The sequence below is a fragment of the Portunus trituberculatus genome, chromosome 48 (assembly GCF_017591435.1).
Source record: "Portunus trituberculatus isolate SZX2019 chromosome 48, ASM1759143v1, whole genome shotgun sequence".
NCBI classification, from domain to species: Eukaryota; Metazoa; Arthropoda; class Malacostraca; order Decapoda; family Portunidae; genus Portunus; species Portunus trituberculatus.
In genome coordinates, this window is record NC_059302.1 from 4,084,117 (window position 1) to 4,110,924 (window position 26,808).

Below are 26,808 nucleotides of genomic sequence, written 5' to 3' on the forward strand. Positions count from 1 at the left end.
CGCCTAAACGAATGGCATTGAGGAGATTCTGTAAATTTATGTGCGGAGCGAAAAAATATACGCGTTCCTGTTATGTGTTTTTACTTTCTCTTTCTGCGTCTCTCTCTCTCTCTCTCTCTCTCTCTCTCTCTTCTGTATTCGTTAAATGTAAAATGCTTGTGGTTGTCTTTTTAGTGTTATATTTCCTCTGTAGTGTAATTTTTTTTCTTTTCGGTCATTTCATGTACTTAAAAACTGTCTTATTTCACAAAACCATATACGTAAATTAATAAAAAGTAAATGAAATAAAACTTGCAAGCATTAGATTAAGGTTTTGTGTTGTAATACTCATGCTTATTCACGTTAATTTGACAAAGAGCAGACGGCAGACAGCAGGCAGTAGCGTGTAACTACCGCGCTGCACAGACAAAAGGGGAGCTGGGTGTGGCACAGTGGCGCGTCCTGCTCATTCACACGTAGAGGCAGAGGCGAAGGAAATGAGGAAGGGCGATTATTGCTTAGGGCGCCTCATCACGTCAGTAAGTCTCCGTATGGAACACAACTAATGAAGACAATTATGGTGATTAAGTAAATGAAGATGCCTTACTCGTTATCTCTAGTTCCATAACACTGGTAACAAACTTTTTTTCTTTATAATAAGGAATAATAAACGGCGCTCTCTCTCTCTCTCTCTCTCTCTCCAGACTCTAATCCCGTAATGAATCGACCTCCAAGAAGCCCTTAAACACAGCCTCTGAGCGCTCGTAATGAGATTATTAAGTCAGGCTCACACGCTGCCATTGTGCCCTTATAAATCTTCCAGCCAGCCAGGACACAGCAACGACCACGACGCCTACAGCTTCATGTGTGTGTGTATGTATGTATGTGTAATTCACCACCACGGTCGTCTGCTGGTCATCCAGCCAGCCTTCCTATTACGGAGCGAGCTCAGACCTCATAGACCGATCTTTGGGTAGGACTGAGACCACAACACACTCCACACACCGGGAAAGCGAGGCCACAACCCCTCGAGTTACATCCCGTAACTATTTACTGTTAGGTGAACAGGGGCTACACAGTAAGAGGCTTGCCCATTAGCCTCGCCGCTTCCTGGAACTCGAACCCGGACCCTCTCGGTTGAGACGCGCGTGCTAACCGTGTATGTGTGTGTGTGTGTAATATATATATATATATATATATATATATATATATATATATATATATATATATATATATATATATATTATATAATTTTTTTTCCTTCAGCATCTTTGTTCCCTTTTACCGGTTCCTCCATCATTCCTCTTTGCATACAACAAAACTGCTTTTCCAGAGGTTTGTTCCCTCCCACCTCTCTGGCCATGATGTGGTGGTTGTTCAAGTCTTTTGAGCATCAGTTATCAAAAAGTTCTCTGGATATGCTAAGGTGTTTGCCAGAGGAAAGTGGTTTTGGAATGGCAATAAGGCCACCAACAAGCAGAAAATACCAAACAGCTGCTCCAAGACTGCCACCACTGTGATCAATAGCATGAAATCAGCAAGGAGCAACCACTTAATGCTGGACTTCATCAACTGAATAGTGAACACAAGGACTACAAGACATAACTAAATCCATGCCCAGCTGAGCCTGGTACTTGTGTGCCTAACTCATATTCCCTGGATGTACCATACAAGGGCATTGTCATTGTCATTATTAAGTTTCATCATTTATTAGAAATTTCTTTGAAAAAGCATCCATAATATCCATCACATCACTTTTAAAGAATAACATACCCATTACATGAACACATTATTTGACACTTGTTGATAATGCAAATACTATATGCATTATGTTTGCTACCATTCACAGCTCACACTAATCTTAGTACTTTTGTCCATTTGTTTTTGAGAGATCCCAACAACTTAGTCGAGCCACTGATGTATTTTGTACAATGTTTTTAAAATGTTCTCACAGCACAACAAATCTTGGTACATCACAGCCACAGGCACAGCTTCTTAAAATTGTGTTTGGCCCGCTCTGCTGGTCTCTGGTGCAAGTGGTTCCCTATGATAGAAAAACCAACACCATCTACCACAAAGCTGAACTCACTATGCATCTTGGGGATGGTTTTCACACTGTCATCTGGGCACACCATTATAAGAGTATTTTTGGTTTCTCTGATGACAATTCCTTGGATCCCCACATACTCTGAACACCGAGACCGGGTTACTCGAAGGAAGCAACCAAAGTAATCCATCTTCCTGACCCTGTTTTGGATGGTTTCAGTCTTGGTGTCCCGGCTATCACCATTCCAGCCACTCTGTAGGAAATGACTGATATGGAGCAGCTCCTGGGCGTAGCTCTTCCACAGGTCATGAATAGGAAGGAACATCTCGAAGGTCTTGTTGGTCTTGTCAATAAGGTGGAGACCAAGATCTCGCCTCTGCTTACTGGTGAGGCGCTTCTTTCCTCTGTGTTGGGGAGGTTGCTTCAGCTTCTTTGGCTTCTTGAGGGACTTGTGTGGCCGCACTCTTGACTTCTTTTCCATCAGTGGGAAATATTTTTTAAGCTGTAAGAAGTTATGAAAAGCATGTCTTTAATCTCTCATCTTGCATATTTCAAAACATTTCAGCATGTTTATCAATTCATAGCAAGAAATTAGGTGGTATGCAATGTTGCCTGACTTAGAATAGTATGACGAGGAACAAGGAATGGCAGAATATACACCTAAATGATGAGGTTCAACAGGAGAATCAATTATTACTCCTAGAATTTAAAATTCATAACCAATTAAGTAACACGTATAAGGAAACTGAGCTAAAATATTGAGCAAATGAATTAACTCTATATTGTGAAATGTCATTGTTTTTGTTTTGTTTTTCTCTTTATTCATGTTGTTTGACTGTACAAACTCTATACAAAATACTAGTAGCAATACAAAGTCTCACCTCGGATTCCACTTCATCTTTGTCATCTTTTGGAACCCAAGTTTCCACCAGTTCTTTCAGGTCTTTTGCACCGGAACTTGAGGCTGGGAGGTCAATGATACTGGCTGACCTCTCAGTGACCACGTTAGGTAAGGAATAGTAGATAGGATTTTTTTCCATGTTGTCCCCTGAAAACTGTCAAAGATGTATTCTCTCCTTAAGGACATCTTGTAGCATTAGCAGAATGGATCTATTTTGTCACTGGTATATTCATGCAATGACCAAAGAAAGGCAAGGACAACCACTGAATAGCATTACATCAGTTATTACAGCTGAGGTCATTCATCACCATTCCTCACTCTGCACAGTACAGCACAGCACAGCACAGCACAGCATTCACCACCCCACCACAGCACAGCACCCATCACCTTACAGCTTGCACCCTTCCCACCACAGCACAGTACAGCATCCACCACCCCACCATAGCACAACACAGCACCTATCACCCTACAGCCTGCACCCTTCCTATCACAGCACAGCACAGCATCCACCACCCCAAAGCAGCACAGCATCTGTCACCCCTCCCACCCCAATGCAGCACAGCAAACACCACCCTACAATCTGCACCTCTACCAACACAGAACATCACCTTATAAACTGCATCTCCCATCATACCACAGCACAGCACAGCACAGCACAGCACCTACCACCCTACAGCCTGCACTCCTCCCACCACAGAACTGCACAGCACAGCACAGCACCCAATACCCTACAACCTGCATCTTTCACCACTGCTCAACACAGCACCCACCACCCTACAGCCCGCATCTCTCATCACAGCACTCAACACCCTACAGCCTGCATCTCTCACCACAGCACATCACAGTACCCTATCCTACAGCCTGCATCTCACATCACAGCCTCTTTTCCTCTTTTCTCTCAGTTTGACAATTTATGCCTTTATAAAGCAAACACGTGGCCATCTTTACTAACTTGTTTGTACCGGCGTGTTTATGTCCACAGATCAACCACCAGAAAGCAGTAATAGTTGATGGTCGGCACTCAGCACCCGCCGCCCTCCACCGATCAGCTGTGAAGTGTAAACAGACTAACAGAGCACCTTCTCCCCTCACTCCTCGCTCTTTTTATCAGTTACTTTAGAGAAAATGGTTTAATCTGATCGGAAACTTAGTTAAAATGTTTAGCACCTTTTTTTTTTATCAGTTATTTTATTTCAAACTGCAGAGTTCAATTAAAAAAGAAAAAAAATAATGTGAACAGTCTTTTCTCTGTAAAGTATCTATGAACAATAATGCGAAGTCTTTTCTCTGTAAAGTATCTATCAACAATACTAAGAAAACAATTTTCACAGATAATGCAGTTATCCTCCTGGAGAGAAGGAGATTTGGGTGATGGCTCTCAAGAGGAAAAGTTACCTAACTTGTCTATTAAGTGGTCACAGCAAGGGACAACCTAGCGTGGCAGTGACCAAGGATGGCAAGTCACTCTCCTGTCTGAAGTTACTTGCTATGGGAGGGAAGGGCCCTGCTTGGACACAGTGAGGTGATGTGCTCCCCAGTATGTGCTTCCCTTGCTTGATTAGTAAGTAGTCTGATGTTTAGGCAACCCTCCCCTTCCTACATCATTCATTAGCTTTCTTTGTTGTAAGAATCTATTCATTTTCTCACACTTCTCTGTAAGTACTTTTCTTATAGAAAATATTGATTACAACTAATGAAATTACTACAAATAGGAATCTTGCTTGAATAATATTGCATCACAATTTTTATAAATGTATTTAATCATCAGGTCATCACAGGATCAATATGCTGGTTCTTGCAACACAATGCAAGCAGCAACATAAAACAGTGCTTTAATTACCAAGCCAAACACTTCCAGCTTTGGCAATGATGAAATATTCAAGATTGTTGGTTCACCTCATCTTATTTTCTTAGGTCCAAATATAAGGTCTGCATCAGGAGCTCCCTTTGGATGTTGGTACTTTGGTCGGCGGTCTCGGTTGAAGTTCATAGTAGCTGGACGCTGTGCCTGCAACAACATGAAGTAAGGTAATACGAACTAGATAGACTGTTTCATTTAACCTTCACTTTTCACTCCACTACATGAATGCTAAATGCATAAAACTCTTTAAGAAACCATCTTAAACTTAATCATATAATCATATCACTGACCCAAATTGGGCCCAGCCCAGTGTGAGGATATTGTGCAGTTTCCTGCCAATAGTGACACTACAAACTTTATACTTAAAATTTGAATGCTATATTAAGCTTTCAATGACTGTTTACTACCTACAGTTATTTTCAACACTTGTACAACTGATTTTCACAAGCAGAGTAAACACCATTGGAAATTTGTATCTATGACTGGAATATAAGTTACCAGAGTCATGAATTGGTGTTATGCTTGGTCAGCTTTGAAACAAGATTAAAGATCCCTTCATATGTAGTTACTTTCCTCAGTCATTTATTATGATGATTTGTAATTCTTATACCTAACTGATACTCATAGCCAGGGTAAGGACTACTGGAGACAGACTCTCACTCACTCTTTCACTTCTTTAAATATATCCATCATACTGCATGATGAATGATGGTGAAAAGGCTGTCATCCTTTTTCACCATCATTGTGGAATTCTATTACTTTCATGTTAATCAGTAATCTACATTTTAATCACAAGGGCAAATTGCTGAATCTTTATCGTATCTTTCCCCCCCTCCTCCATTAATCTTACATTTTCCACCTTGCATATCCATTCTACTTTGCTCCAAAGATGCCACTTTCTCACCTATTACAGGGATTTCTTTATTCATGCGAGTTTGGAATACGCAATTTTCAAATAACACGAGGTTAAAAAAAATCTATTCAATTTTTCATATTGCAAAGATTACATAGAATAACATGATGTCAAGAAAATCAAATTCAGTGGCTGGTTCAGTTCTGTGATGCGGCCACCAGGTGTCATCAGGTGTTCCCCATGTGTACCATCAATACACTGTCCCTTCATGCAGTGCTTCAAGCTCTGTCATGAGTGGTGGGTAGGAACTGATAACCTAAGAATTCAAGGAACTAGTTCCTTGGGTAGGCGGAACTGTCAGAACCTGTAGAGTGTAGCTCGTGAATGCCAGTCTCTGAACGGCCAGCACATTGCTTGATGGTTACCAGGGCAAGGTGTAGTGTTCTGGGATTCATTTAGAATACTGGCTGGGATGATTATAGAATACAGAGTACTGACTCCCAGTCCTTAGGAGACTTAATGATCTGTGATGGACACTGAGTGTGAATGGATGTACGGCTCAACTAATGATTACTCTTATCTCACACAGGATTCCTTTGATAATATTCCATGTAATTCCACAATGGAGCTATTCTATTTTGCTTAGATACCATTGTTTTACTTGATTTGAACATGAACTATCAAATACCACAGATTTAAATAGATATAAACTTAATATGTGCACCTTTAACTCCGTTCTAGAAAAATCCTTGGTGCGTGGAGAAAATTTAGGATTCGAAAGAAGAATTAAGAGTACAAGAAGCTAATCAAATAAGTGAGTATGTGTGTGTAGGTAGATTACATTTTTCATTTAATCATGAGAATGATGGTCCTGGGTAACCTTCTCAGTTTGCCAGGCTTATCTCTTATGACGTGTCAATGGATGTCCAACTGTATATCTGTCAATCAATACAAAGAAATGATTATGATTTGGCATCTCTAAATCGGTGCCTACTATTGGCTAATGGCCAGCATGAACGAAACTTTTTATATTATTCACACAATTTCTTTGAACAATGGATGCAATGTATGTATATATAATATGATTGTATCATACTCTGCTTCATTCACCTGTAGATACCGGTGTTTACAATAATTGGTAAATAATATTAATGATATATTCTATGTGGAAATTGCATAAAAGTGAACATGATTATTGAATGTATATAGTGCTTACTTATGTTCACTTTTATGCAATTTCCACATTAGGCAATCCCTTTAGGAATGTATCCCCCACATAATTTGAGAAATCCCTGTGCTCTCACATATTCTATTCATCCCATTTGTTAATCTTAGACCACTCTCATTGGAACCAGTGTTTCCTCTTCACACACCTCACTTCCATCATATGATATTTTCTTCCTCCTGTTCTTGCTCTAAGTTGTAATATGGCCATCAGTTAATCTTCCCCTTCATTTCTAGTGACAACATTAATTACCCTTTACTTCTCCCAATACCATCATTCTTTCTTGTCATTCATTTTTTTCCTTTCACACTTTCAAACTTTGTTCATAGTTGTTCTAGTCTTTGAATTAAGTACTAGCATGATATCAGCAGCCAATAGTAGCTCTTTCAGATCCAATTCCGTCCCATAAGCATTCACCACACTCAAATTAGTATGTATCTGACAATTTAGCATTTCTCTCTCTTACAACACCACCCATGTCAGTTTTTAACCAACCATCCTATTCAACAGGAAACCACACACACACACTACTCAAACACTTTAAAACATGCTTTACTATTAACATAAAACAATTTCACCATAAATTAACTAGTTTTAACCACAAAGCAAGCAAAAAAAAAAAAAAAAGGAAAATCAATCATGAGTCATGTCTTGACTTGAGCTGCTCATTACCTGTTGCATTATCTCCGCGGCTTCTTCCTCCTCTTGTCGTTCATTGATCTCCAAGGTCATGCGCTTCACCTTCTCCTTCTCAGCCCTCTCAGCCTGAGAAAATGCAAACAATGCTATTTGTTCATCATCACCTTATTGAACTGGATCCAACTTTTCTTCAATCCCTGCTGATTTGAGTTTTTTACTTCACAATATCAAAATCATGATTATCTTGTAAGTTTGTTTAACATCCTTATTCTTCCATGGAGTTTATAATCTATTTTTTTGGGAGAAAAAGTTTCCTCTTCCACAGAAGCTCTTCTCTGACAGGGAAGCAATTTGATTTTAAATTGATCTTCCCCTTTCCTAGGGGAGGCTGCTGGCCAAAGTTAGTAGTTCCCCATCCCTGAGCCTAATTGCATTATGTGATGATATGCCACTGTATGGGTGAGCAATGGGCCTGCCACATTCCTGTCATAAATCTCATGAACAAGGGAAAGCAGATTTTTTAAGAATCTATCTTAAACAATACAGAACAAGATAGAAGTTGATAATGGACAACATTTTGGATTTGATTAAAGAGAGATGGAAGTTCAAGCACAGAAATGCATTAAGATAAAGGGAAATAGAGAAGAAGTAAAGAGGAATGTTTTGCTGCTAAGGAACGATGGATAAATAAACAGTGTGTTGAGATGCAAATTGGAAAAGTGATGCTCAGATCTATGAAAGTGAAGAAACTTCCTGGAAAAAGAAGACTATGCACAGAGGAAGTAATAAAGAAGAAGAATGGAAAGATGGTAATAGAAAAAAAACAGGAAGTACTGGACAGATGGAAAGAGTATATTCAACAATTGTTCTGGGATGAGTGACCAGAATAGTTGGAGCTTGGAGTATAAATGACAAAAGATGAAGTGGATGAAGGATGAAAGGATGAAAAGCAGTGGGTGAAGATGGTGTAGCAACAGAGATGCTTCAGGCTCTCAATAGATTTAGTATTGAAAAGCTAGAAAGAATAAGATGCAAGATAGAGAGATAATATAAGAAATATTCAAGTTTATGGAAGAAAAAGGAACAAGAAATAAAATTTTTATACTAAGGCCTAAGTGAAAGAAGTATAGAGATGCAAAGAGACATTTTTCTGCTTCACAGACTATGGGAGAGCTTTTGATAGAATTAAACATGAAGATTTAATTGACATATCAAAGGAAATAGGAATGGAAGGAAAAAGATTTTAGAATGGTATCCAAACTTTATAGGTACCTGAAAGTGGCTGTAAGAGTAGAAGAACTGAGTGACTGGATGGATATAAAGAGATGAATATGACAGGGGTGTGTTTTATTTTCAGATCTGTTCTATTTATACAGAAAGATGATAATGAGAGATCTACTGAAGGAAAGGAAGGTTTTACTATTGGGAGAAAACAAATGATACAAGGTACGCAGATGAAATTATAACAACAGTAATGGAAGCGAGTGAAGCAAAAGGTCTAACAATCAATGCAGATAAGATGGAAGATATGGTGATTAGTAAGAAGACACAGGTTTCAAGAAGCAATGTAACAGTGAACAACAAAATTTTAAAACAAGTGAGAAGACTTTGCTACTTGAGAAGCTACATAATGGAAGATGTACAGAGGAAATCAAAAGAAGAATATGTGAACCCAAAAAGGCATTTCAGAAGATAAAATGTAATTACCAACAGACACACACATCAATAAATACAAGACGAAGGGTAGTCAATGCGTACGTATGGTCAGTGTTACTATGTGGAACTGAAAAAGCCTGGACGTCAAATAAAACAGATGGAGAAGAGGATGGAAGCATTTGAACTGTGGTGTTGGAGATGGCTCTTGAAAATATCTTGGACAGAAAGAATATCAAGTGAAGAAATGCTGACAAGAATGGGTAGTGAAAAAGAACTAATAGTGAAGATTCAAGCAGTCAAATGAAATTTCAGACATGTGATAAGAAGAGGAAAGGCAGAGAGGACTTAGCTTAACATGAAGAATCTCAGGTAGCAGAGCAAGAGGCAGACAAAGAAAAAAGTACATGAATGGAACAGGAAGAACAGTAGGAGGTGGAAGAAGACCTGCATGTATATTATTACAAATGATGAGATTGATGTGGCAAATCCATGGTTGCCAACTTCTGCAAGGGAATGAATGGCCCTTCAGTAAGGTAAGGTGATTAATGAGTGGCATTAAGGAACATTAAATATGAACCATTAAATATGAACCAATGAAGACATCAAACTACTAGTTCATCAATAAGAACAATTTTCCCTATACTTAAGATGTCACATACCTCTTCTCGTGTCCGTAGTTTGGTGACAAGTTCAGAGTCAACTGGCATCTCTACACTATTGTACTGCTGCTTGTTGCCTGACCGTGTCAAGAAGACAAAGTTGACAACTGGTTTGGCTTCTTCCTTTGTACCTTCACTCAACAACTGATCTACTCCAGAAAAAAAATAAATAAACCATTAACACAAAGTAGGGAATACAGAGGTAAGATGATAGCAACATATTATCTTTCTTTCTCTCAACATCTTCAACTTCACTCGCATAGGCATACACTTTCTCTACAAATTCTTTACTCTTCATCTTTTCATTATGGCCTTATCATTTCAGTGTGCTTTTTTTTTTCCATTGAACAAAGTTTATTTTAACTAAGAAACTTTCAGGAGTTGACAATACGACCACCAAGGTGAGCAGACATGCGGTCCTTAACTCCACTGACTTAGTGGGGTCAGGTCACTTACTGACCCACATCATCTTTCTACTGGTTGTGCTATGTGGTTGTTTTCTAGTGCCTCACAATGTTGGTGGTGAACAGCTGAATAGCGACAGTTCAGGTAAAGAGGACAAGAGCATGGTCTCCATCAGCAACCCCAGATAAGGCCTCCAACCTGAAGAAGGTACCCACACCACTGCCAAATGACCAGTTGAAGGACAGCAGTACTGAGTGCACATCCAAAGGGGTGGTCTGTAACCTCCACCCCAACCTGATAGAGGGCAATCTATCACTCGAGCTGTCCGTCAGGAGTGACAATGGGCAGGAACAGCAGCAGGACAATGATGAGGAGACAGCGCGAGAATGGACCACTGCCAGAAGCAACCGAGTTCACCACTTGCAAACTCCCAGGCCCAAGTTCAAGCTGGGCAGTACAGGGAACCATGGCAGAGCCTACCTGACCATCACTCCCCTATAGATGGAATATCCCAACCTAAGGATGAAGATGCGGCCCAACCTTCAAGGTGACTACACTACAGCACTGCTATGCCGTATCGCCAGTGACAGGAACAAGGTGCTTCTTGACCCCAATGAATGAGAGGAGACAAAGGGTGGTGCTGAAGCACTACCCCAACTGAACCTGCCCTTCGATGTGGTAGAGGTTCACCCGCAAGCATCAAGGTGAACAACACCAGCATCCACCACAGGGTCAGCCTTGTCCATGAGGCCAGTATGGGTCCACCAACAGGTCCCTATGAATGCCAAGCCAAGGCTGGAAGAAGGATCCAGGTGGCCTATCCCAAGTGTCCCCTCCCCTACTCACTGCCAGTACAAGATTAGGAAGGGGGATGCACAGGTGAACCCAGCAACCAGCAAGGTAAGAAATTAAACCTCTTAACCAGCACTTAAGCCCAGGACAGCAGAGCCAGATCCTGCAACTAGGACACAAGCACCAACACAAAAGTGCCCCTGCAGCCACAGGCTCAGCACTGATGACAGCAAGATGAGTCATGGCCCAGTGACTCCCTCCATGACATGCCCATCATCATCAGTGAGGAGACATGGGCAATGCAGCTGGAAGTAAGTACCCTTCTGTCAGGAGACAGCTGCTGCCAACTCCGAGTACAGCTGCCAGCTTCCACCGAACCTGGGGAACCCAAGACTATGTTCCCTCTATCCAGCTGCCAAAGATGGTGGGTGGCATGCTACACACACCACACTCTTCTTGCAACCACAGAGGGCACTGGCAGCTGCACAGCACTGGGATAGCGTGGAGGTCCTGGCATTCAAGCTCCAGGTGGAAGGCCTCCAGCTCCTACTGTATTAACATGTACAGGAAACAATAGCATCCGCTGAAAGCAAGAGAGCTTCTCATTTTCACCTCCCACACCAATCTCCTGGCAGGCAACCTGAATGCCCACCAACCCAAGCTGCAGTTACCACTCTGCCATCCCCCTGCTGAGACATCATGAGAGCCAAATGGGGCAAGTTTTCAGGCCACAGGAATCTCTATAAAAGATGCCTCAGTGCCATTAACTTGTACTGAGCGCAGCAGGTGCCCACCCACCAACCCGAGCCATGGCTTTAAGGGCTTGCTGGTGGTGTGCCTTCCCAGCAGGCAGCTGTGTGACAGAGAAGACTGCTGCATGGAGAGTCGTTGAGCAACTGATTCCCTCCTGTAGACTCTTCTGACAGTGGCATGAGCAGCCCTCAACTCCCACCTGCCGCCCCTGAGTGGTGAGAGTGGAGACCTGTCGCTATCTTCACAGAGCAAGGCATATGGCAACCCAGCATGCTCACCAGTCACACTGTCTACAAGAGGGAATCAGTTGCTCAACGGACCCTCCACATAGCAGACTTCTCTGTCATGCAGCTGCCTGCTGGGAAGGGCTCAGCCTGATGAGTGCTGTCACAGATGGCTCAGTTGACCTGGACAGAGGCAGGACGTGGGTTGTGGCCATCACTGGTGGAATTGAGTGAGTCGTGAGGACTCCCAACTACTTCATCCTGCAGCATGCCCACTACTGCCAGGGAGCCACTGTGGTGCTGTAGGTCTTCCAGCACATGCCTTTGCCTGTGGCAGGTGAAGGCAGAAGCAGCAGGAGGAAATCAATCGCTCGATGTCTCCCAATAGCAGCCCCGGGCAGACAGCATGCTGCTGCAGTATATGATGCTGGACTCCCAGGGTCAGGAGGTATATCTCTCAACCCACTGCTGCACTACCTCCTGTGTTCCCCAGAGACTGTTCCCCTCCTCATCTGCCACATGCCCACAGACATGTTGTTGTGGTTGCTAAGGGTGGCACCTCTGCCTCAATAACACAACTGCCTGCCACAACTGCAGCAGCTCATCTCACCATGCCACTGGTAGGCTGCAGCTGTGGTAGGTAACTGTGTTAGTGAGGCAGAAGTGCCACCCTTAGCAACCACAGCATCACATCTGTGGGCATTTAGCAGATGAGGAGGGCAGCAACACAGTGGCCCCCTGGCAGTGATGGGCATGATCCAGGGCCAGCTAGATCTGCAGGGTGGAGCAGTCAGTGGTCTGGAGTCCTTGCAACCAATTTGATTCCAGCGGTAATGGCCATGAGGGCATGCTGCCGCAGCTGCGTGGAGCTCCCATGGGATATATATGCACATTGTAATTATATTCAATAACTCTTCAAATAATAATTTTAAGATACCAAGAATATTTTTGAATTTGTTGCTTAGATATAAAATATTTTTGGTATCTTAATTTTTGTAAAAAATAAAAAATCAACAAAGTATCTTGGAAATAAATTGGATAACACATCATTTGAACCAAAATCATTTAAACCAAAACCACTCACCGTAAGTTTTCTTTGCTGTTGATCTAATGTGGACGGGTACAGATATATCTAACTGGCCTGGCCGAGGCACAGCTGAGGCACGTTCCAAGATGCTGTCTGCCATCATGCGATCAAATGCTGACATGAAGTCGTTGTCTTCTTCACACTTTACATGGTTTATATTAACATTCATATCACCATCTAGAAGCTGTTCCTCTTCTAACTGTGCTCCTCTTTCCTCTCTTCCTCCATCTTCCTCATCTCCCAACTCTTCTTCTGCTTCTCCAGTCAGTCCTGCTTCTTCCTAGAATGATATATTATCATCACTTACGGATGAAAAAAACTTTATATAATTTATAGAATTAGTATCACAAAACTATATTTTGGCTTCTAAGATAACATGCAATTATACATGATTTGACTCTTACAGAAAAATACAATTATAAAACCAATTGAACAAAAATGTTATTTATATACAAGGTGACTTTATGCATGAAACTACCCACAGCCTTCAACAGCTGAATCACCAAGAGCAGCTCATGATTGGCAAAGGTCATCAGGCAATCACTCGTCATGAATTCTGTGAGCAACTGGACATTCAAGAGTAGTTCATCTCTCTTTGACAATCTCCCTTACCACGAAGGTAGTCTGTAGCTACCAGGGAAGTTGTACAACCCACATACCTCCTCCATGGTGCCTCGCCCAGGCTGGCTGTGCTGAGAAGGAGTGAGGGACTCCCCATGTGATTCACTCCAGTCCAATTCACCTTCAACCTCCTCAAATTCCTCTTCATCTTCCATCATGTCCTCCATTAAGTCACCCTCCAGCCCTGGCACTTGCTCTTCACTGCCTGTAATGGTGTCAATGAGAAAGACAGTCATGCAATTATCTGACTGACATCAAATGTTTAATGACAGTAAGTATGGAGCTTGGCTCCTAAAATACTAATGTTACTCACCCTCTTCTGCAATTGGTTCCAAGCTGTCCATGTCTTCAGGCTCCAGATACTGCCGTAAACTTGGAACCAACTATGAAAGAGAAGTACACCAATGTTATGACTAATCTTACTATAGATATGTTTACATACCACTTAAATAATATTCAATACCTTTTTTCTTTCATATCTCACTACAATGCATCTATTTTCTTGCCCTTCACTCTACTACATCAGTCACAATACTCATTTGTCTGATATGTTAATAATTTATTGCTTCACCATGAATCTCGTATCTATTTCATTAATGAGAATGAAAAGCAGAAATTTTTGAAAATAAAAATACAATGATTTTGATGTATATACCCTAATGCTTTTATAATAGTACTTTCCGAAATTATGAAGACCCTTTTCATCACATGCACAGTCTCAATGTTCCACAGCACCCCATACACAGAATGTAAGCACTACAAAAAAAAGTATAGTGATAAATAACAAAATGAATGATAAAAACATCTCACCTCGATTGCCTTTGACACAATCTGACTGTTGAGGTTCTGAACTGCTTTCTGGGCTTCCTCAAGATTAGTAGCCAGCTGCAGTTTGGGCCGGACAGCAGCTATAGTGTCCTTTACTAGATGCTCAATCTGCCACGGGAACTCCTGACCTTCTTCGTTTGTCCACACACTCAGATTTCTCTTGTACTGGTAGTAATGCTGCGGAAGGAAGTCTCGGCTTAGAAAGAAAGATATTGCAATATATTTTTCCAAGGAAAATTTAACACATGCTTAACTCTCAATTTATTGCAGAGAGAGAGAGAGAGAGAGAGAGAGAGAGAGAGAGAGAGAGAGAGAGAGAGAGAGAGAGAGAGAATAAATTAATCATCCCCAAAGTTCACCTGGAAGTATGTCAAAAAGCAATCAAGGCGGCGTTTGCTGGAGCCGGAGCTGAAGAACTGTCCACAAGTCTCCAGCAGCGTGCACACCAGCCGGATGCGGAAGAGGTGTTCAGGAGGATCGTACTCTGATGCCAGTGTTGAGTCAAATGTCACACCAAAGGAAATGAATGAGTACAGCATCTGAAAAAAAAGAAAACAAAAGAATAAAATATATTATACTATTTTGAAGATCTGTTATATTTGCATGCTATGATTTCCTAAAGAACTTCAATGAAAACTTTTACACAACTTTAAAATTTCATGCAATAAGAAAAGAAAAATGGTGGTGGTTTTGGTAACAGTGGTACTACCACTAAGTACTACAAAGAGGAAAAAAAAACATGCACATGTTATGAATACAATATACCTTGAAGATGATGGTGCTCTCAATCACACGGTAGTTGTACAGCTCACCAAGATACTTGACTGAAGCTACCTGTCGCTGGTTGAACTTTGGGTGGTTGATCTCCAAGCCAATTCGGATGTCCTCCAATACGCCATCCACTACAGCTGGTCCAACCCAGTCCTGGTCAAACACCATAATGGAGCTTTGTGTAAGAAGTCTTAAATATTCAACACCCAGATGACAAACATCCAAATAATTATGATGCAACAGGTTGGTTATAACATTCCAGAAATTACTGCCATAAGAATGAATTTGTGAGATAATTCGTTCAATTCTATTTCCTTTCTCTTTTTTTTTGTGAGATAATTCATTCAATTATATTCCCTTTCTCTTTTTTCCTTTGATCTATCTTACTTAGAAATATTTTCTAATCTAAAAAAAAATTTTCCGATTGCTATGTGATTCATATCGAATTACTAACAAATCTTCTTCTGAAGTGTACATACAGTATAGGTATGTAGCCGGTGCAGGACAAAATTTGAATAAATTACATTTATAGAAACTGGAGATTTTTCTTATTTTCAAAAGCCACAAACTACTGGGATCATTTTTAGTAGTAGAAATATTAATATAACAATGACTTTTCTGCATCAGTCATACAAATCATACTAACGTGATGAGAGATCAGTCCAGCCACCAGGTTTGCAATACATCGAATGTTGTAGTACTTTGCATTCCACACAGCCGTCAAGCACTTGATGATATACCTAGACGTGGCTTGATCTTCCCAATGCATTTTGCGCATCTGAAATTAAGAATATTTTTTAATGAATCGATAAATGATAAGGAGCTCCACTACTGTATTTTACGGCTTGCAAGATGCTGCATCTTGGAAGACGCACCCTAATATTTGAAAGAAATTTCTAAGAAAAAAAAAGTCATCCTCATACAAGAACACATTCACCACATACCTGACCACTGAACACAAAAACATAAGAAGCAAGGAGTCTGCAAGACACTATTGTTTCACCACTCATTACAAATTTTGCCAGAGCACTCACCACAAATTTACAACTATGTAAATAAAAATGCCATAGGTAAATACGTACACACCGTGAAGCAGTCCATCTCTTCTTGTTTTAGTGGCGGGCGACGGCAAGTACTGGATGTATTGTTTACATTACGGAATGCTGTTCATATTTATTTTATTTTGCAATCGTACTTTACAGGCTTTATCAATGTGAGTATAATTCACAAGTGGAGTTTTGACTCTTGCTTGAATGAGTAAGCCATTGGGATGTTCTATTAATAAAGGTATAAAGGCACTTGGCATGTGCGTGCGTTCGTGTGTATGTGTGTGTGTTGCTATGAGATGAGGGAGCGGCCCGTTTTCTCCACATGCCGAGTAGGCTTCAGGAAGGATTATGGTATTGGAAATACTTGTAACAGCTAAGTACTGAGTTTACATCATATAAAAGGCTGGATTAAATAGTACTTAAGCTAACATCATAATGTAATGACTCAGCATAGAAATTCAGGTCGCTATCGGTCAAGTGTCCAAGCTCACTTGAGGTTGGGTGTTGCCTTACAATACAACATTCATCTTGGAAGACGCACTAATATTTTTCAGGATATTTTTTAGGAAAAAAAGTGCGTCTTGTAAGCCGTAAAATACGGTATATGAAATTACATTAAACATTTGTTCTTAGAGAAGATGGTAAAAATCCCACACCATTGGGAACCATCATTAGGTAAACAAGAATGACATGTATTAATACAGATCAAATATTTCATAACAGAGAGAGAGATGCAGGAGTACATGTAAGCTCTCAAACACTCACCTGCCGCAAAATCTTTTCAGTGTTGGTCTTTGAGAGATCATTATACAAAAGCTTGCGAATATACTGGTGCATTGGTGGTCGTTCCTTTTTTGCTGTATCTGGACCAGTATCAGGAGGGTTGACATAGAAATAGGCATTTTCTATCATAGTATTATATCTGCAAGAATAAAAATTGTCAAGCCATTCAGTTCCTCAAAGATCACTGGAATGACTATTGAATGAAGATGGATTCAGATCTACAAACATAATACAACTCTTAAAGATAAAACAGAAAAGAAATTTAAATATCCAAAGAAAAAAGAAAGAGCATTATGAGGAAGGCAGTATAAAGTGAATAATTACCTTGGATCGAAGGCCTTGACAGTCTTCTTTCGCATCATCTGCTCTAAGTATATTTTTGTGCGATGGTGAGAATCTGCATTTCTGTAGCATAAAATAAAAACAAAAATCATCACATCTGTTAGCCTCAATACTGAGGTCTATTTTTCTCAAGTGCTTTTGTGCTATATTTCAACCATTTTAACATGCTCACGCAGAAATTATCTGGATTCACACGGATGTTTACATAATTTTGGTGATAGCTTAAAGATTCTGAATCCTCACTGACAAAAACTTACTCATGAAACCCTGACATGAAATATTCCTAATGAAAGTTCAGAATATAAGTCTAAGATAGAAACATCTCACAAGCATAATTATCTGATGGTATGGTAATTAATATATTAAGTCAGTGAATATTGCCAGTTCGGGGAGATTCACACTATTCAGAACAGTCATGGTCCACTGGGGCTCCAATCACAGCCTAGTCAAAAATCATTTCATGCAATTCATTGGAAGCATTCACACCGGCAGTGAGAGTAAAGGCATGTTCTGCTCTCACTATCACTTTGTTTATGATCATGCAAAAATTATCTTGATTAGTGTGGAGGTGGACTATGAGGAGACCTAAAATCTAACTAACAGTGTGTATGCCCCAGCAGTATAGTACTTCCTCAAATGTTCCATTGTTTATTCTAAAAAAAATAATAATAAAATAAAAAATAAAAAAAAAAAATTATTAACATGAGGAAGCAATGTATGGAATTTCCCTTCACTTTTCCTGTCTTACAAGATTGAATGAATCCACACATTCTTTCTTCTCCAAGTTTTCTTCTCCTTTTCCTTCATCCTGTGCCATGGCAATCACTGCCAATATGAATTGTGAAAAGTGACAGAACAATGAATGAATCAAGAGGGAACCTGACATGTGAATAGGCCAGAACTGTGACCTCACCACAATCAGAACAAGAGAAGACCAAGACCATCTCTATGAAGTGAATCATGCCTTATACATAGTATCAACAGCTGATATACTACTAGATGACATATTTTATTTCAACAGATTACTGTTCACAAAAATGACAAACCTGTAGAGGAAACGCCCACAGGTTTCCAAGAGGTTGCAAGCCATCTCAATGTGGTGGTGGTTGAAGTCTTGCAGCAGCAATCTCAGGCACGTCAGAGCTTCACTTCGAGGATATATACGGAACTTCACCAATTCTCCAATGAAGCGAACCACTTTAATCTTTGACTCTATGTTGATCTGATCCTGTGAATCCAGAACAGTGTTGAGTTACACAATATGCATATCACTATAAAAGCAGCCTAAACTTTATCTTTACTTCTAGAATGATACACATGCAAGCAAAACTGCACAGTAAGTTGAATTACACATACATATGTGTTTTGTATATGATTACTCACAATAAGTTCAGTGAAAGAGAAATTACAGCAACAAGCAAAATAACGTACAACTTCGTCTCCTAACCACACCCTCACTTATATTCATAATTTTGTGATAGAGAGCAGTGATATACTATCTACTTAATATCTTTATTGATCTATAAAAAAGAAAAAAGTCCAGTGCTCCCATGTAATTTTGTTGGCTGGCTTTCATGGCAAACTTTTCATTCATCACCATTTTTCTGTCATGCCTGAAAATACAATGTTACAGCAGCAAATACATAATAAGAGAATTTGCCTTAGAACTTTAACATTAACTGATCTGACAAAACTAAGAGAACAATATAAAAAATACACTGTCAACTCCGCTATCTATCTATAGAACTGCCATAATAAAGCCAATCTAATGAATGAAGAATATCTAAGGCATCTAAATGAACAGATCTTTCTATGGTTTACCTTCTTCCGCACTTGATATTTGAAGTCCTGCTTAAGCATGTTGACCAAATCTGTAGCCAGGTCTGGCATAAGAGGCTGCAAGGTTGCTACTAGTCGAGAATAAAAAGGAAGCAAGTCCAATCGTGTCCTTGGTACTAGAAACAGAGCTCTGTAAAAATTAGACCCAGATGCATAAGATGTAATATCTTTTAGTAATGTTCCTATGCAAAACACACTTTTCTCTTATAATACAATGATTTCTCAATAAAATGAACTCACTGAGGGAGAGTAACAGTAGTAGTAGTAGTAGTAGAAATATAAAGAAATTTTTCCCCCACTCTTCCCAGAAGGCAACTAAGTGTTTGAGATGGTGATATCAACAAATATTAAGGTATGCTATAAACTTTCTCATGGAGTTACAGCTCACCTAACTAGTTTTTTCCGGCTGGGCTTTGTGTTAAGTCTGAGACAAAACTCCATAGCTGCACTGTCTATCAGGTCCCGATTGATGCAGTTAGGAAGTGCACTGATGAAAGCGTCCAGCAACACTTTATTGGACGCTTGGCCTCCTACACCTCCACTACCACCACTTTCTTCTTGTTCCTCCTCAGCTGGCAGATCAGGAGGCAGAACCTCTTCCTCTTCCTCTTCCTCTTTGCACTCCTCTGTTGTCTCCATGGCTTCCAGTTCCTCCTCTTCCAGAGTTTCTCCAACAACCTCTGAAGGAGCCTCTTCAACCTTAAATAGAAAAAAATGAATTTTATAAAAAAAAAAAATAATAATAAATAAATAAATAAATAAATAAATAAAACAAATAAATAAATAAATAAAAACTGCACACAAGTTAGGTAAACAAAAAGGCAGATTCACTAATTGTATGACCACAATGAAAAGCAAAATTTATCAACCACAACAATAAATGAACACCTCAACATAAATTGGAGAAAGGACAGAATCCATATGAAAGAAGAAATTTCAGAAATGTGGTTTTGCTACATTTTTGATAAAATATAACACAACGTACTGAAATATTTTGCCTTTATGTTTATCTTTAAGATATCTCAAGGCTTCTTTTAATATTACAGTTGAGTTTATACTGTAAAAGGAAAATTTGTGAGAAAGCACAACTTGTGAGGAAGGTTACCCAACAACAATTTATGGGAAGTTTTGAAACATCCTGTCTCAATATCATTCCTTCACAGAAAAATTAAGACAATCAATATCTGAAAAAAAATTCCTATATTCTCACTGGAGTAGTTGTAGGTTTCTCTGAATCACTGTAGAGAATTGAAGGTATGAGAGCCTTTAACTCGGGGAAATTCTCATAAAATGCCCTCATGTCATCGTCCTCCCATAGAGTTACAGTGCCTCCATCAGGCATCTCACCACCTTCTCCCAGGCCCATCTCACCAAGACCCAGCTCATCCCCTGAAGTCTCTGAAAATAACATATTTGACTTATGAACTTATGCATGAACAGAAGCATGCTTATAACAGTACTATAAATTCATCAAGTTTATGATATGTAATACAATTAATCCAGGAAACAGGTATCCAAGCTTTAGCCATTCAGAGGTGAGCAAATAAAGAACTCAATACTACAAATTTTGACCTTCATTTAGTGTCACATCTTCTTGGTGAGTACAAAGTGAGTCACATCAGTGAGACAATCAGTTAGCCATGACACCACTACTCACTGTCTTGGGGAAGCTCAGGGAGAGGTTCATCCAAAAGTTCAGCCATTTGTTGTGCATTTGCTAGGAGTTTAGAAAGTCCTCCTGCAAGATTTTCTGCAAGTTGAAGTCTTTCCTGACTCAGTTCGCCTCGAGTCTGCAGCAACCGACGGTTGTGCTGCTCCACCTGCTGCAGCTCCTGTGATACATACATCATGAAACAGAAGCCCATCAAAGAAACTCATTATCATTATCAATAGTCACTGCTTCATTTTTGGAAGACAACTTTTAAAATTTACAGGGCACACCTACATGAATAAAAATAATGGATTATGAATAGCAAAAATGAAAAAATTAACCACACTAGTAGTGTGAAATACTGTTCTTGAATGTTGTCTGCTTCAGAAGGCATCAAAAGCATAGCTAGACATGGGCCCAAAACTTAATTTTGTATGGCAGAAAGAAGCAAAGATCTGAATAAATTTTGTGGCAAGTGTACCTTGATTCTTGCATATCCCTTCCTTACGAAATATGAAATTATACAATCTCCATAAAATACTAAATGATCTTTATGTATATCCCAAATCCTTTCAAGAACAACTGTAAATCATATTTCATGTTACCAAAAATAGTAATCTTTTTCACCTTATAATCATGGAATAAGTGCTTTGTCAAGGACGTGAAGTAGTCTTTCAGCAACTGTCTCACATTCTTCTGCCTCTCACGAGGAAGAAATTCACTCTTAGGAACAGACATCTGCAAAGTCATATGTAAAAAAATCAAGCAAGCACATTACTATGTTACAATACTTTATGAACATATAATGTGATGTGTTTAAGGACATGATGTGAGCTGAAATTAATTGTGTTCATAAGACATACTCAAGTCTGTATTAGCCTAATTAAGATGAAAAATGTGAGTATAATTATACTTCTTGCCCTGAACACTCACATCAAAATGCATCAAGCAGAGTAAGTGAGAACAAAAACTTGATGCAACAAATGAAGGCAATTCAGATTCCATTCGTCAAAAATATCATATTTTCATCTTAAAAAGACTTTTATGAGTTACAAAAAAAAGCCTAAAAAATAAAAAGTATATTACCAAATATTTACCTTGAAAGTTTCAGCAAGAGTCCTAATGCGGCGAGACACCAGACCCATGTAATCTTCCCCACAGTGGCGGCAAAAAGTCAACAGCACTGAGATATTCTGGTGCTCCTCTTTGTCTTGGCTGACCAGGGTGGTGAGCACATTGCCTGAAAGATCAGTGTGGCTGTTAGAACTCAAAGTGGGAAAAAAATTTATATATGCAATATCTATTTCTACAGCACAGGGTAAAAACATAAATTAATTATTCAATTACCTAAACAAAATAATTTTTTTTTTTTCAAATTCTTTAAGTCTGATGTTTACAACCTTGAATGCCAATGAACAAAGTACTGGTAAGGAAGGAACATTTGTTTGTAATTAAAATGCAAAACTTATAAACAAATAACAAAGATAATGAATTAACAACTGAAGAAATTCATATACATCAAACCTATAAATTCTAAACCCTTCAGGGCAGAAGCAATCATGTTATAACATCACTTACAAGAACTATGAAAAGCAAAAATGTGTTTATGGATGCAAAGTGAAGTTTCAGGAATAGCATTCTTCTGCCAATGTTGGCATAATAATGACTCAGAAACTTGGACATGGAATAGTGCACAGCAGTCATGAATGCAGACCATGAAAGCAGCTATCTGAGAAAGACAATTGTAAAAGCAGGTGGACAGCAGCAGTACACATGAGAAAAGTGGTATGAACACCCATGGACTGTGGAGTGGTGAAAAAATGCAAAGGAAAACAATGTGATGGTATGGCCATATTGAGATAATCATGAGAGAAGAGTTCATAAAAAAAAAAAAAAAAAAAAAAAAATGTACATATGAGTATATAAGGTTGAAGATGCTGCTAAAAGAGAAAGACTACTTAGAAGATGGATAGGCAGGATGATGGAGTACATGCATTAAAGATGCATTAGTAGAATCCAAGCGCTTGTAAAAGTAAAATGTCTGGATATGGAAAAGTAAAGATCTTTCTTACTATGGAGCAAGGCATCAGAAAGATAAGTTACTCACCCAAGAGAGGAAGACCTTCTTTGGGAGCAAAGATCCCAGCAGTGATCAGCTCAGCATAAAGTCTCAGGTCCACTCGCAGCTTACTCATGTTACTACTCTGAAGGGATAACACATACACTCATTTTCTTCACATGTCTTAGTAAAGCAAAGTTCAGCATCTGTCTTTTCACTTAGGATGTCATATAATGCAACAATAATAGAACTAGTGGTACAATTCATAGGTGCTGAAAATTTTCAATAATTAAAATTCATTGTATGTTAACTGTACCTATTTACCACTCAGGATATCACATCAGTCTTTAGTCACACTTAAAACACACCAAATGCCAAACTTGTAATACCTTCTCATCTTTCTTAATGGCAAGAACCTTTTGCCAGTTCTCTAAGAGCGTTGGGGAGAAGTCATGGTATCGCTGATGCAACAGGGAGCAAATGTGGACTGCAGTATTGATATCAGACATCTTCAACTTAGCTTCCACTACTGCTTGGGCCACCTCACTCACATACTTGGTCAGGTTGAGGCTTTGAAGGTCTCTCACAAGTGATTCATGCTGACTTTCTGTTAAGTTTTTCTGTAATATAAAACAAGCATCAGTACTGCATAACCCTTCAGCAGATATCACACAAGAAACAGTGATGACCAGACACAACTAAAAGCTTTGGGAATATTAGCTTCTGGAACAAGTCATGGAGATAGTGCAGGGCTATAGATGGGTTCATGAAGAAGAACACAAGCTTAGATGATATGGAGCAGTGATTCCCAAACCCAGAGTTGGAAACCAAATGAAGATTGTGAAGACGTTCCTGAAGCTATTAGAGGATCTCAGCAAAACTAAGCAAAGTAACCACAGATTGACTGTGCAGTACATGTAGCAGCATTTAGCATGGTAAAGACTTGTATATTTTTTCTAATTTGCTGGAAAACCTCTGGAATAAGTACAAAGAAAACAGTCAAAATGGCCTATGTGAGTTGGGAATTGAAGAAGGGAAGGTAAGAATAATACAGGTAATATATATATATTAATGTAAGTGAAGGAGAGAGAAAAGAAAACAGCAAGGAAATAGAGCTTCTATATATTCTATTAAGAGAATGATAAGGAAAAAAATTGAATCTGTCATTGTGCTCACAAGTTTTTTTATGAAAGCTGTGTTCTTCTTCAAGCTTGAGTCCAGCAGAGCAGTGTTGAGCTCAGGCCGATCCTTTGCCACAGCCAGGTTCTGTGTGCGCAGTGCAGCCTTCTTGCTGAGCCGCTCCTCTGTCTCTTGGATGTATGCTAAGAGGAATGCCTGGAACAATCACTCACCATTTAATTATATCTCCAAAATAGTCATAAAAACAAAAAAATTATGGCTATTTAATAAGAATGAACGATGCATAATAGTATAACAGCATGGAAGGAAAAACAAACTTAGATTTTCCTAAACTTTCTCTACATACATGATCTTCCTCTCTCTTTCTTAACTCTTCTTCCTCTTGTCTTTTTTCTTCTTCATTTTTCTTCCGTCTTCTGGCCTCTGCCTCTTCTCTCTGCTTTTTTTCCTCCTCTAGCCTCCTCTTTGCTTCTTCTTGTCTTTGGGCTTCCTCTTCCCTCCTTTGTTCTTCCTTCTTTTCATCTGAATCTAGGATATGATATAAATATTTGGAGTTTCACTTGTTTCTCAAACTATTATCATCTTCATTATGAGTTCATCTCTGCACCCCCCCCATGCAATTAAAGCTATGCTATCTCTTTTGCAATATTTTTTGTCACGAAGCACATCAATTTCAATGAAAAAAAAAAAATGTTAAGGCTTGTCACAAAGTACACCACCTTTTACAGAAGATCCTGGGCCTCTATTTGTGACTCTCTTCCTCTCCCTCTCCTCTCTTTCCTTCTTCCAGCTTTTGCCACCCTTCCGCTCAGCTTTACCTCCCTCCATGTTACATTAAATGTCTTTTTAGTCTGAAAGTTTAATTAGTATAATAATTTCTTTTATTTCTTAGAAAAGTTACAAAAATATGCATATCTTATAATCAGCTAAATAAGAACAAAGGTGGAGCTAAATCATGAACATTGTTGTTGCTTGACACAGCAAGATAGAGCACCAATGTGCTGTATATGTTTTGGGTGCTGCCGCCCACAGCATCTGACCTGATGCCTGGATCTGGCTGGCTGTGTAGGGAGCAAGACCACTATGTGTGTTGCTTTGCAGCTGACCAGACATGGCAGTTGCTTGTCTCCTTCGTCCACATGCTGTTGCCCACTACACCCAGCTGCTTCTGCTGACCCTGTAGGTCTTCCTGGTTGTGATTTATACCTGTCATCTACATCCACCCCAAGTCGAGTCTCCACAGAACTCACAAGTACCACAGGAGGGAACTAAGGCAGACATCATCTAAAATCAACCAGCACCGAGGAACAAATGGATGATCCTTGTCCAGCTATTACAAGCCCACTCTGAATATTCAGGTTCTACAAACAAGGGTTCTGCAAGTATGGCTTCAGTGGGAAGGACTGCAAATTCAACTGCCCCAAACCCTACCAGAGATTTTCTAAACATGGCCCCCGAGACAAATGGGCAACATCCTACAAACACTGCCAGATGAGCCCTAGTCCCAGCTTACATGGCTTCCTGTAAGGAAGCCTCTAACTCTGTGTCAGACCAGATGGCACTCCTAAAGATTGACTCTCAGACTGGCAGCAGCAGTGGACCTCCACAACTGTAAGGAACACCTTTTACATTCAACTAAGTAAGCTAAGTAAGTAAACTAGTATTTTTAAACTTTCATTATAATCAACATGGTTTTTCTTACCTTTTCATCATACAAAGCTTCTTAGGCTCAGTAATTTGAGCCAATTGTTTATAACTTTGACAATTTTTAAAGATTTACCATTTTTGGGTGGAATGAGCCAACAAGCTGCAACACCCACATGTGTGATGGACTGATGGCTGAATGACAGGCACTGAAGAATGCCATTAAGTGTGTTAATTTATGTGTGCATATAGTAACATTATTTGTGCACCATGAAATCAGTCACAGCATTTTTTTTTCTTTTTTATTTGAGTATGCAGCCACTGACCAATAAAAATAATAATTAACAAATCAAGCCAATCAGAATGATTTGTGGAGAAACAACTGGATTTGAATGTCTGTAAAAGAACAGACAGGGTGTCACCTCAATTATTTCCATTGTATCACCAGATTTTACAAAGAGAAATAAGATGATGACTTCATATAAATTTCTTAGCATTGATAGTTGGGTTAGGTTACTTTGCTTTGGTTAGATCAGTTTAATTGGGTTAGATAAAGTTAATTTGTTCCAAAAGAGACGTATCAACGGTGTGTGTCACCTCAAATAAGTTACATTAGCTGGGTTGTTATGTTAGGTTAGTTTTGATCAAATAGATAAGTTTCCTTAGGTTGGCATGGCCAGCACTGACCAGCAGTGGCAGTGATAGTACTTCAGTACTTTCTAAGGGGACTGACCGTGTGCTTTCAGGGGAAGAAGGAGGAAGGAATATAAAAACAACCGATTTGTGACGGAAACAAAGCACAGGTTCATTCAAAATAGGTCAAAAACTACCAGAACGTTATAAACAAATACCTAGTTTCATCTTGAAGTAAGAGTATGGTACCTGCACAAGAACAAAATTATATATCATATATTTCTCATTTTATGTGACGTCAAATCAGCTGGGTGGAGGAGCTGCAAAGGGGGAAACGGGAATTGAGGGCAACATGCGGGACGGTTTC

The 26,808-nt window shown here is 39.5% G+C and overlaps 2 protein-coding genes and 1 long non-coding RNA gene across 7 annotated transcripts in view; 1 reads left to right on the forward strand and 2 right to left on the reverse strand.

Annotated features, from left to right (window-relative positions):
• Nucleotides 1-1,672: 1,672 nt before the first annotated feature.
• On the reverse strand, nt 1,673-4,006 carry LOC123498511 (ribonuclease P protein subunit p29-like). 2 transcript variants are annotated; one of them, XM_045245681.1, is made up of 3 exons: nt 3,880-4,006; nt 2,908-3,074; nt 1,673-2,528 (listed from the first exon to the last, which is right to left on the reverse strand). In XM_045245681.1, exons 2-3 carry the CDS (start codon nt 3,064-3,066, stop codon nt 1,953-1,955), a joined length of 735 nt encoding a protein of 244 aa, XP_045101616.1. In that variant the 5' UTR covers nt 3,067-3,074; nt 3,880-4,006; the 3' UTR covers nt 1,673-1,952. The 2 variants fall into 2 exon arrangements, with proteins under 2 accessions (XP_045101616.1, XP_045101619.1); XM_045245684.1 differs by having other exon boundaries at nt 2,908-3,081; nt 3,880-3,989.
• LOC123498513 lies at nt 3,894-6,732 on the forward strand. The gene is made up of 4 exons (XR_006672701.1): nt 3,894-3,985; nt 4,259-4,488; nt 4,842-4,955; nt 6,383-6,732. It is a non-coding gene; the product is annotated as an uncharacterized LOC123498513 (long non-coding RNA).
• Nucleotides 4,667-26,808, reverse strand: part of LOC123498510 (regulator of nonsense transcripts 2-like) — a 22,791-nt gene continuing 649 nt past the window's right edge. For 2 of the 4 annotated variants that reach the window (XM_045245677.1, XM_045245678.1), the window contains exons 2-25: nt 24,884-25,015; nt 24,511-24,692; nt 24,201-24,359; nt 23,414-23,644; nt 23,073-23,169; nt 22,063-22,205; nt 21,593-21,703; nt 20,972-21,146; nt 20,525-20,712; nt 19,703-20,013; nt 19,297-19,444; nt 18,522-18,703; nt 17,458-17,538; nt 17,116-17,272; nt 15,948-16,079; nt 15,296-15,454; nt 14,890-15,069; nt 14,513-14,707; nt 14,016-14,085; nt 13,741-13,907; nt 13,079-13,361; nt 9,821-9,969; nt 7,539-7,631; nt 4,667-4,935 (exon numbers count right to left, since the gene is read on the reverse strand). In XM_045245677.1, coding sequence (XP_045101612.1) covers nt 4,825-4,935; nt 7,539-7,631; nt 9,821-9,969; nt 13,079-13,361; nt 13,741-13,907; nt 14,016-14,085; nt 14,513-14,707; nt 14,890-15,069; nt 15,296-15,454; nt 15,948-16,079; nt 17,116-17,272; nt 17,458-17,538; nt 18,522-18,703; nt 19,297-19,444; nt 19,703-20,013; nt 20,525-20,712; nt 20,972-21,146; nt 21,593-21,703; nt 22,063-22,205; nt 23,073-23,169; nt 23,414-23,644; nt 24,201-24,359; nt 24,511-24,692; nt 24,884-24,992 — 3,813 coding nt within the window. In that variant the 5' untranslated portion in view covers nt 24,993-25,015 and the 3' untranslated portion in view covers nt 4,667-4,824. Of the gene's footprint in view, nt 4,936-6,389; nt 6,580-7,538; nt 7,632-9,820; nt 9,970-13,078; nt 13,362-13,740; nt 13,908-14,015; nt 14,086-14,512; nt 14,708-14,889; nt 15,070-15,295; nt 15,455-15,947; nt 16,080-17,115; nt 17,273-17,457; nt 17,539-18,521; nt 18,704-19,296; nt 19,445-19,702; nt 20,014-20,524; nt 20,713-20,971; nt 21,147-21,592; nt 21,704-22,062; nt 22,206-23,072; nt 23,170-23,413; nt 23,645-24,200; nt 24,360-24,510; nt 24,693-24,883; nt 25,016-25,204; nt 25,858-26,808 lie in introns of those variants that run through there. The other 2 variants (XM_045245679.1, XM_045245680.1) reach the window with 2 other exon arrangements.

Coding starts and splice junctions, on each gene's coding strand:
- LOC123498511 (XM_045245681.1), bottom strand. CDS start 3,066: ATGGAAAAAAATCCTATCTACTATTCCTTACCTAACGTGGTCACTGAG. Junction 2,529..2,907: donor AAGATGAAGTGGAATCCGAG/GTGAGACTTTGT, acceptor AACTTCTTACAG/CTTAAAAAATATTTCCCACT.